Here is an 11,121-nt window from a genome sequence, read left to right on the forward strand (position 1 = left end):
CCCCGTCCCCGTCCCCGTCCCCGCCGGCAGCCGGGCTGTGCGTAGGTCTTTAATGTCGCTCAGAGCCCGTCCATCAGCGCCAGCAGGTCCTCGCCCTTCCCGGCGCTGGGCGGGCGCGGCTCCGCCACCTCCATCTCCCCCAGGATGCGGGAGAGCTCCGCCCGCCGCCCCGGCTCCTGCGGGAGAGACACCGCCTCAGCCCGCCGGCCCGCCCGCACCGGCACCGGCCCGGGCGCTCGGCTGCACTGGGCTGTACTGGGACGTTCCCAACTGCCTGCTGATGCCCGTGAGCCCCTTTAAAAAGCGCTGCTGGCGTCAGGCTGTAACCGCAAGCAGGCAAACGACCCAGGTCTCCATCCTCTGCAGCTAAAAACTTGCTCTAATATTTGTCAGGTTTCAGGTTCTCTTATTAATTAGTCACCAAATCCACAGGCTTGGCAGCAAATACTGCCATTGCTTATTTATGAGCTTAACTGAAGTGGGGAAAAATGTATTTTTTTAAGTTCCTACTCTGGGTGAAACTCAGCTCTTAGCAAGGCAGGAATGATGAGAAGCAAAGATCTGAAACGCACTGTACATACCTGTGTGGCTTCTATGTTGATAACCTTGTAAGATAACTCCTCTGGTCTAGTCAATGCAGCATGTCTTGATTAAAAACATGAAAAGAGTGCTTAATCTCACGAAGACATACAAGTAAATGATAAAAATCAGATTTCAGGAGGCTTCTGTAGGCATGAAGTTGGGACAACGTCCCTATTCCTACTAGGCAAATTAATGTATTGACCCCAGTTTGCAGACTTTTCCCCATCTTAGATTCTTTATGCTAAGAGTAGAACAGTGGGAATATTTCTGCAGTTGAGATTAAAAGTAGGTAAAAACATTCTGCAGAAATCACGTAACAAAAAGTCTCCCTACCCTTGTGCTCCTTGCGGGTGTTCAAGCCTGTCAGTCTCATCAGCCCCATCGGTTATATTCTTATCTCTGAAATATGTAGATGTATTTGTGGGAGAGGAGAGCTAAAAGGGCTGAAGGGATGGCTCTGTTCCACGGGACAGAACTACGCACAGATTGTCACCTGCTGCTGACCGCCAGCGTCACTTGGAGGGAGCACAAGGCCGGCCAGCACAGGAGACACCAGTCAGGGAAACGGCTCTCCTTGCCGCCGGCCTTAATTAAAAGGTCAAGCCAGGGAAACTGCTCCTCTTTTGTTCCTGTAGGGACCATCTGGACCAGAATAATAAAATGCTAAAACCCCTGCTAGTCTGTGCCTAAAGCTGTTAAGGGCCAGCTTGAGTCTCCAGGGCTGTCCACGTGGCACCACATCACAAACCCCAAACCAAGAAAGACTCGAGCATACTCTTCCTCCTCGTCGGTTGTGAACAAATTCAGTCGAAATCCTGTCTCACTGCCATCAGGTTTCTTGACCTCCAGACCTCCCAGCAGCCTGGCCAAAAAGTTCAGTTCTTCTTTAGCAAGAGGATTAGGGACTATATTCTCCTGCAGAAAACAGCAATGGGTTCACTGGTCAGGTTACTAGGGAGATGAGGACTGTAATCATTTTTGTGTTTTCTGTTATTACATAAATGTTCTTCAGAGTGATATAAATACATTTCTGTATTGTTAGTGGTACAGATTGTGCGGATAACTAGTAATTATCAGCTATATATTGAAAATGGTTGCTTGAATTTATAGACCCGGGACAAGATAATTTTCCAGCTAAATTGAACAGCTGAGAAATCTGTAAAGCCAGCTTTCGGTTTTCTGAAGAGACTAGAATAGAAAGGGAGTACACCATTGCATAAGCTTGTGTGTAAGATTCTTTAGGAAAACGTGTCCTTCTCCAAGCTCAAAAGGGACCGTGGAGGATTGGATGCATCTCTGAGAACAACAGAACAGGTTCCCCTGAAGTAATCCACAACTGTAAAATAAAGAGATGCTTATAGTTTCCCTGAGAAAGGGGATGCACAAAGGAGAAAACAGTACAACTGTACTGTAAGTGATCTGGAGATGATGGATGTGGGCGTTTCATTCAGTGGCCCCATCTATGAAGAGACAAGGGAAGCAGAATGTAAAATCTGGTGGACGTGGTGAAACTGCTCAAAGGAAACGCTCCCACCGTGTGTGACCGGCTGCAGGACTCACTGACACAGACTAGTTAGACAGTTAACCAGTGACAGGAGCAGAGAAACACTGACCTTTGCATGGGATGCCAAGTTTTTGGATGAGCCTGACATGTGTGTCTCTACTGGCCGACTGACACTGTACCTAAAGGAAAAAACAAACAAGGAAGAGCAACCTGTTACTTGTATGAGATATAGGAACCGGAGGAAGCAGCACAGTATTGTGATTTTAGGATATTTTTCTGAAGACTGTAAATAACTGTAATGAGAAATTACGGTTCAGCTTTATGGAGCATGGAGGCATTAAAATGTGTGAGTGACAAAGCTGTAAGAAAGAACACTGCTCTCTCTTATTCTTTGAATGGAAAAATTACAGTAAGATAAATGTGGAGAAAAGAAAAGATTTCTTGAATGCAGTCAAAATTAAATTACATTTCACATAATATGCAGTACCAGATGAGAACACTCTTTACTCAGGTCTACTGTAGACATAAATCAAACTTTTGCTCTTTTCCACAGCTCTGTCCCACACATCTGTCCGCAAGCATTCTGTTTCAGGACATCACTTTGTGAAAAAGTCAAGCTGAGAACAGCAAACGAGGCAAAACTACACAAGGCTGAAGACGTGCTTCTGAACAAATCCATAAGCATCAACATTTACTCCATGTTTCTATGTAGGACAAAAATTGCTTACATATTTGTTCCAAGTTTGAGGACTCTGTCTCCATAAAGATCAAAAGATCCTTCCCTTTGTGGAGTAACATAATTTGCATCAGTGGTGAACTCAGTTCTTTTAACTTCATCTCCATTGTGATTAAATACCCTTAAAAACAAGTCATGATTGAAACATATTTAGTAGTTTTATCGCTGATTTTCTGCACTGACTTCCTCTGCTTACTGCACAAGAAAGAGGGGAATAAAACCCTATTCTGTATGTTGGTAAATACCTCTTTTATAGGATAAATTACTAATAGCTAATTTGCTGGAATAGAGAATGCCAGAAATGGCTTAGTATTTCATCGCCGGGTGACTTAATCCCAAATCCCGCCCTTTAAATAGTACTTACTAGAGGTTCAGCTATCCATGCAACGTGAACGACAGTCTTAAGTTCGATTCCTATTAGGCCTCTGGGACAGACTGTTCCCCGTGCACAGCCATACACGCAAGGCACCACAAACAGTATAAGCAGTGGTTCAGAACCCACCTGATGAGTCCTGGAACTTCTGTACCCCAAGGAACAGGGCCTGATATTGGCAGCACAAAGCGACCATTAGAGTTTTGCACTTTATCCTTCAGAAAGATAGAGACCTGCAAAAGAATATTCCACCTTTGAGAAAATCAATTGCGTGTCTTCTGATCCAAATGCTTTGAAGTCTGACCTTGCAGCCTTCCTGCCTAGACTGGGTAGGTTTCCTAGAGATTTTGATGTATATCTAGAGAATATGATACAGGCCAAAGCAAGTAATGTAGAATTGTGGTCCAGAGGATGGACACACTCATCTAACATTAAAAAAAAAAGCACTGTTTATGCACTTGTGTATGACCAATTTATTTAGAGAATATCAAGCCCCATGACTTCAAGCTCAGGTTCCGAGTTTCGTATCAAGTTTCTGCTAAAAGGAAAAACATATTTATCAACTAGCAAGTCCATACTTGTAGAGATTCCTTTTTTCCTAACATTTTAGAATTTTTGAGTACTATTGCAGTAGATGTGTTCAATTTGTGAAATTTTGAAGACTGAAATTACAAGCACATCAAGATGACTGATAAGCATAAGTAACAAAACCAAACCTACAGTGTAATTATCACACTATACCTTCGTATTCTAGCCACAAACTCCATTTCACTCTTACTGACCAGTTGTATTGGGCTCTTACCCTTATGTGCATGTCCTGAAAAAAAATGAGGAGTGTTTGCCTGATGAGCTGAAATTCTCCAGCAGAGAGACAGCTGTACGTCTGGAAAAGAAAAATCATCACGTAAGGCTTTGCAAGTGTCCCATGTCCAAGCCAGGTAAAGGTGGAAACCAGTACATCAGAATACTGCTGGCCAAAAAAGGTACGTGTGTGTCAGGGGAGGCAGAAATGATACAAGGGGGGCTGCTGGTCATTATCAGTAATTATTACCTGTGACTAAGAGTCTGATTCAATTTCTGCTGAAGTCAGTGGTGACTTCGATTGGGCTGCATAAGCGATGTATTGATTTAAACTAAGCCAGCAGAAAAATAACACTTGACTCGTAGACATCTCCCTCTCTAGTAGCACTCTGGAAACATTTCATGACTTCCCAGAACTTTTGCCTTTTTCTGAAACCAGTTCCCTTTACTGGGACACTCATTCTTTTTCCAAAGAATTACAGCAGTTACATGAGCAAAAGTTGCTAACTGGGAGGCCAATTTGTTTCCCACAGGTTAAAAAGAGGGGAACGTTATTTGGATGCTTCTCTGAGGTTGAAAACATATTAACCTCCACACTTGATACGGCACTTACTGAGGTAGTATTCAGTCTCTAAGAGTACCTTGAAGGAGAAAAAAAACCCAAACGCTCAAACCACAGCATGTCCCACCGTTTTTCTAAGGATTCTTACTTCAATCAGCTGTCGGCAAGTTTCATCCACCTGATTCAGAATGCCAGGAGCATCGCGTATGAAATCCTTGATTGCGTCCAGGTGATTGAATGTGACCAGCAGAATGTCTTTGGGCCGAGGGCACAGCAGCACTTGGTATTTGAAAGCCATAGTCATAAGGTCATACAGCTGCAAAGTAACACGGGGAAATTTTGGTTCCATCACAACAGAGAGCGCAACACTGCTTAGGTAACTTCATGCTGATGTAGAAAGGGATTTGGACACTTAGGCTAGCCCCTGCCTATGGTAAGAAGAGCCATTTTAGCTTTGTCTCCTAAGAAAGTAAGACCTCTGCAATCACATCGTCGGCCCTCCTGCTGCCTTTAAAACTACTGCCAATTTCAACACCACTGACACCCGGGTAGAGGTCTCGCAGGTAATCCAGTTACTGCAATTTTTTTCAAAATTGTTGGCTGGATATACTGTTTGCAGGCACAAATTCTAACTCCTGCAACTGCAGAACAGTCAGTGTCAATACAGAAATATCTACATTTATACACACACATATGCACATATTTTTAATATATATTAAAAATATGATAAAGAATGCTTACTGAACCTCTTAAAATCAAGCATTTAGCTATCAAAGCAGAAATACTTAGTTCTGAAGTATCCGATACTACCATGGATTTCCCCAAAGCCTCCTTGGCTGAGAACCGTTTTTACAAAGACAGCAAACGGAAAGAGGGCTGTTACAAAATGCTTCAAAATTAGAGTGACGTAAAGCCATGTACTAATTACGGCAATCAGAAACTTGTGAGCGGTAGCATGGGAGTACAGCACAGTCAGGACCAGGCAGGTGGTCGTTTTTACCTTGTCCATGCTGGCCTGGTTCAGTCTCATGATTGAAGCATGAGCTAGCCGGTCGTACACTGTTCGCAGAGCTTTCTTGGAATAGAGTTCCTGTGGTTTAAACAGCTCTTCCATAAATTTTTTATTGAACATGGTTGTGATGATGTCATTCATAACTGCAAAGACAAAGAGTCTCCGTTTTTTGCTTCAGAAGCAACACATTCATCTGATTCATTCCACACTGAGAACTTGGACACTGACGGCTGTGAGGATTGACATGAATGCTTACCTGTGAAAACTAGGGACACAGTCACAAAAGAAAAAAGGAGGAGGAACATCACTTCTTCATGTCGACATTATTTTCAATCCCACATTGGCCTAAGCGAGCAGCACACGCACAACCTGCTGACAGGCAGTGGACGACCTGAGCTGCAGACAACAATCCCTGTTTTCCAGTGGGAATAAGTCTGGTTTTGTTGCCTTGTTTTTACAGCAGTGGTTAGCACTTCCCCCCTTTTATTTTTTTTTTTTTTTAATATAGGCTGCTATGGCATGTATTATCTAAAAGCTACAATTCTGCTGCCCAAGACAACTGTTTTGCATGACTCTATATTTTTGCAAGCTATAGCTAGCTGACTCTGCCTGTTCTCTCTTTAGCCTTTGACACTATTAGTCAATTTTTCCTTCTAAACAGAAGTTCCTGAGTGATTCAAGGCTCCTTGTAGTATTTGTGTTAAACGGATTAACACTTGACAAGTATTTAAGGAAGCATTTATAACACTGGAATCTATGTCAGGCCACCCAGGACTCTTACACAGCAAAATCTGCGGATACTAGAGCAGTTCAAAAGCGCAGAACTCTAAGCTTCCTTATGCATGCTTCGTTTGTTTATGTGTAAATTTAGAGATGGAATTGTTATGTGACTTACTCAAGAGTATGTAGAGATCAGGAGTGCCGAGCATAAGGGCTACGCTCTGGTTATCAAGCTTTTAGTGCAAAGAAGACAGAAAACATTTTGCAGTGATTCAGGCAGATGCAGTATCTTAGCTTTTGTGCTGGATCTGATATTTTTATCATACACCTGATACAGTCTACAGAGTTATCATAAATAAGCATTTATTCCTCTATCAAAAAATGTTAAATAGAAAATTCAATTCATAGATTACTCTACAAGCATGAATTTTCCTAAGCAGATGACTGTTATTGAAGCTCCTAATGCCAGCTGATTCTTATGGATTAGAAAAATCTCAGCAGAAGTAATAAAAAAAACCCCAAAACCAAGAAGTGAACATACACCTAGTGGCAGAGATCAGCTATTTGAAGTAGTGCTATAATTCTTCATTGGTGGGTCAGACACCTGGCTTTTCACAACTGTGGTACTGAAGCTACGCAAACAGCCCAAAGAAAGTTCATGTACCGGTCACTTCATCTTTTCTTAGGTGATTAAATCTCCGGGGAACATTGCCAGGTACGCTGTAGGCGCTGAGAACCTGGACACGGACAGCTGTTTTCCTGAGGGCAAGTGCCTTCTGATGCGATGCTCCCTCCCTACTTAAACCTCATTTTTACAGGTTTTCTGTACGCCACTGGTGACACACACATTTCAGCAGCCATTGCACTGTACCTAACGGGGCTCACTAGTTCCTGTTTTAAATACTCCAAAATACAGACTGGTCTCAGCTCAGTTTCTGAGCAGCATGGATTACAAATACACCTAATTACAAATGGGAATAAAAATTCCCTCCTCTTCCTCCCTTCCTTTCAAATAAACTGTCCATAAAACAATCTCTACTTGCAGTCTGAGGCAAAAATCCTCACTTTTTTTTTTCAGTGGAAAAAAACAAGTGAATTAGTATTTGTATGCACTAGCATACATTTCATTTTGCAAGTAATCAGTTATGACAAAAATAAGAACTTCTGCCTTATACTGCTATCAACAAAAAATATTTTTAAGTTGCTTGCATATGTTGTCCACACAAAGGCTTCTCCTCCGTCTTCGGAGAGTCACCAATAACCCAAACTGTCAGGAGACAGACAACGTCCCAGTACGCTGACTGTGGCTCGTAGATATTCACAAAGGAATTGGAGGATCTGTGTTAACCACACACCAAGCCTTACATAAATTATCTTCTGAAATTAAAACCTCTTGTATTTGCTATAAAAAGAACTGAGAAAGACATAAAAAAATCACGGTAAAGGGCAAATCTCACACAGTATGTTTGATAATGACACAGCAAAGAGATCTCAGAGCACAGGTAGTCCCTAGGGAGATATTACCACCACTCTAACAATGGAAAATAACAAAGAAAGGAGCGTTAGCTCAGGGAAAATGGCACGCCAAGCAACATAGCATAAAAGCAATTTAGCAGAGAGGGGTTTCATCAACTGGGATGGGGAGAGGGAAACCAAGTATAGACAATGCGATGGACAGAAGAGAAGCTGAGGATTTACGGTGGCTTTTGCCTACATGTGCCATGTCACCAGTGACAGACACGTTCCAACATCTAGTGTGCTTTCACGTAATATGGCTCGTATGCATGACATGAGACTGGAGTCTTTATGTCTGGCTTATGCTCATGCTTCTTGGAGGACATTCAAGGCAGCAGAGGGAATGTTAAGAGTCCAAAACAGTCACACATTCTACTTTCAATAGGTTTATAGTTCGTAACAAGGTCAAAGGCAGGTGAAGCCGCCTCGTCATGGCTTCATCAGCAGTAGACTCGGCTGGTTACTCTATCGTAGCTCTTCAGAGACTGCCCCAAGAACAGTGTTCATAGCCAAACTTTTCTTTCTCAAAAGGGAAGCTGATTGGTCAACATGGGATCTGCATCTGTGCCACTGCCATGTAAGTATGATAAAGCGGGCTTTCATACAGCTCGTCATCATCTTGGATGTGATAAAAGAGGAATATGGAACCTCTTAGACTTCTGAGATATTAAATGCTGGAAAAAAAGCGTTCTTGGAAACAGCATGTAATAGCAGCAAAAAAAAGCCAGGGCAAACTCTAGGATATCAATATTTACCTTCAGTAAACATACAAAACCTACAAACGATGCCTATTTTGAAAAACATGAATCATAACCCTGATCTCTCTTAAAAAAGGGCTGCTCAAAAAGACACTGAAAGTTCTACTTGTGTTCACTTAGCACAAAAACTGAGATAGTTGAAAAGACTTCTTTCTTCATCCAGCTCCTTACCACACCCTTGCTGGAGGCTGCCATTCCAAAGCAGAGTCCAGAAGGAAACACGCACTCACACCTCAGCTGCTCCACCACAGAACCTGATGTCTCAGCTCAAACCCACCTTCAGGGATAATTTCAGTCAAGATGAGCGTGGCTGAAGTGTAGGCACCTGCTCCTTTATGATGACTCTGCTGCAAGGGTGGTGACCACTAACAGGGATGGATAAGCAGCTAGGATGGAAATGCCTTAAATCTTTCCTAGAGTTCAACTGTCAAAACCCTAAGCAATGAATTAGAAAAAAACCTTAGAAAAATGCAGTATACATAGTATTCCTGCATTTAAGCAGAAAAACAACCTTCACAATGCTCACAAAATTATATGCTTGCATTAATACGATGCTAGAAAAATGCAAATATCATTTTGGCTAGAAAGACCACTATGATAAAGTTTTGACCCATTTATAGTCTTTGTTAAATTAGCAGCTTATTTTTGAAGCCATATGATTTTGAGACATTGTCTATTTTTTCTAAGATCTATAGTTATAGTGCATTTAAATGAACGGGTGAGTATTATTATTCATCTTTGACACTATGACTAGAAGGCTGCAGGAACAGCATACAGTGTGTTCACGTACAATGAGCCTCGTGTGCATGTAGTGGTGTTTGTCTACTGCATGCAGCTAGAAGATTACAGTACCTCGTTTCCTGTCCACATCTGTCCATTCATCTACACGAAGCATATAAAACAAAAACATCAGTTCAAGAAGTAAGAACAATAGTTTCAAGGAGAATAAAAGAAATAAGCTAAAAAAAAAATAATCTAACTAATGGACTTTCGTTTTTCTCATCAGCATTCAGTGCTTAACAAGAATGAACTCTTCTGTTTCTTGACATCTTTCACTTCCAATGAGCACACAAAAGATGAAACTGTGCCCTCCCCTTGGGAAAATTCTTCTTGCTTCAATGGAGATAACATTTTACCCTTGATTGAATATTAGCGTGTTTTGCATTTAGCTTTGAAAGTTTTCCACTGTTTTTTGCACTTACAAGTGAACAATATTTGAGTGACCAGTTTGAAGCATTAACACACACCTCAGTCCAGATGAAACCACACCTCAGGAAAATTAACTCCTGTCTTTTTGAAAGATAAAATACGTGTGTGTATAAACTAGTACAGATCTAATTCTCCTGCTGAGATATTCCACCAAGTATGGCTAATTTAGTTTAAGCTCTAAATTTAGACCTATATGAACAGTAGTAACCTTTTGTCAGGTCATTCTCTGAAGACAGACATGAATAATTAAAAATCGCACTGCTGTAGTGAAACCTTTGCTATTGTTTAGCACTTCTTCATATAGGATAGGCAGAAGAAAGAAAAAACGTAACAACCTCTTCAATACTGAGTTAATATTGAGCTGATTTTTTATTACAAAATAATAAAGCTTCCCAAAGCACATTCCCCATCCCATGGAAGTAAGCTGCAAGAATTTTTAAAAGCAAAGCCGTTTAATTTCTAAGTGGAAAACAGAGAGGTGCTCAGCTGTAAGCTGGAAATTTTGTGCACGCATGTGAACACACAGGGGTCTACTTTTACAATAATTTTGACAAAATGCTAGACTGACAGATTTTTATAAAAGCTGGACAAGGGTTTCAGGAGCCATATTTATGTTATTTGAAGTTTTTCTTAATTGTGCATGCTACTTCTGAATAGGCTTTACAAAATCATTCCTGGAAACTACTTCTGATTGCAAAGCAATCTGGTCTTTCTGAAACTGTTCAGGACCTGGACTGAGATGCCCAAATTTTGAGTTATTTTGATTCCAAAAGTATATTTCTGAAGCCCTAACCTCTAAAACAAGTAGAGAAACACGGAAATGTACTTCAATTTCTACGTTATCTGTACACATTTCACAAATTAGCTTCAGTAATACCTTCAGGCAGTTATTACCACAGAAACTTCATGAGAGCTGATTAACTCAGTAGGCTTTACTTGAAATTTAAGACAAGAAACACACACATGATTAATTACTCTGACAGAGCTGTTGTGGCGAGGAAACTACTTGCCCAAGACTCCTTTTGACGACAGACACTGATGCTCTGTTACTTTTCAAGCATCCTTCCAGTAACAGCACAGCAAGTATATTCGCATTTATTCCTGTACGCCGTTAGCAGAGCCAGCACCACAGGCGTGAGGGGCTGTCTCTTGCCGGGGCACTGAACCCGACCGGGCTTTGGGAAGAGCTGACGAGGGAGGGAGGGAGGAGAGGCGGACCCGGGGGGACGGGCACCGGCACCGGCTCCCGCAGCTGTGGCAGCGCCGCTCCTCCCGTCCCCCGGGGCCACCCCACCATCGCCAGCGACGTCCCGGCGCTCTGCTCGGCCCCGGCCCCGCACTCAGCCCGG

The 11,121-nt window shown here is 42.1% G+C and overlaps 1 protein-coding gene across 1 annotated transcript; it reads right to left on the bottom strand.

Moving 5' to 3' along the window:
* Nucleotides 1–45: 45 nt before the first annotated feature.
* OSCP1 (organic solute carrier partner 1) lies at nucleotides 46–9,473 on the bottom strand. Its single transcript, XM_009879868.1, has 10 exons — nucleotides 9,416–9,473; nucleotides 5,559–5,713; nucleotides 4,707–4,874; nucleotides 3,998–4,078; nucleotides 3,325–3,428; nucleotides 2,815–2,943; nucleotides 2,196–2,265; nucleotides 1,358–1,497; nucleotides 582–645; nucleotides 46–176 (listed from the first exon to the last, which is right to left on the bottom strand). The coding sequence occupies exons 1-10, from the start codon at nucleotides 9,471–9,473 to the stop codon at nucleotides 60–62; spliced, it is 1,086 nt and encodes a 361-aa protein (XP_009878170.1). The 3' UTR covers nucleotides 46–59.
* Nucleotides 9,474–11,121: the final 1,648 nt, after the last annotated feature.

The sequence above is a fragment of the Charadrius vociferus genome, unplaced genomic scaffold (genome assembly GCF_000708025.1).
Source record: "Charadrius vociferus isolate BGI_N301 unplaced genomic scaffold, ASM70802v2 scaffold562, whole genome shotgun sequence".
Classification (NCBI taxonomy): Eukaryota; Metazoa; Chordata; class Aves; order Charadriiformes; family Charadriidae; genus Charadrius; species Charadrius vociferus.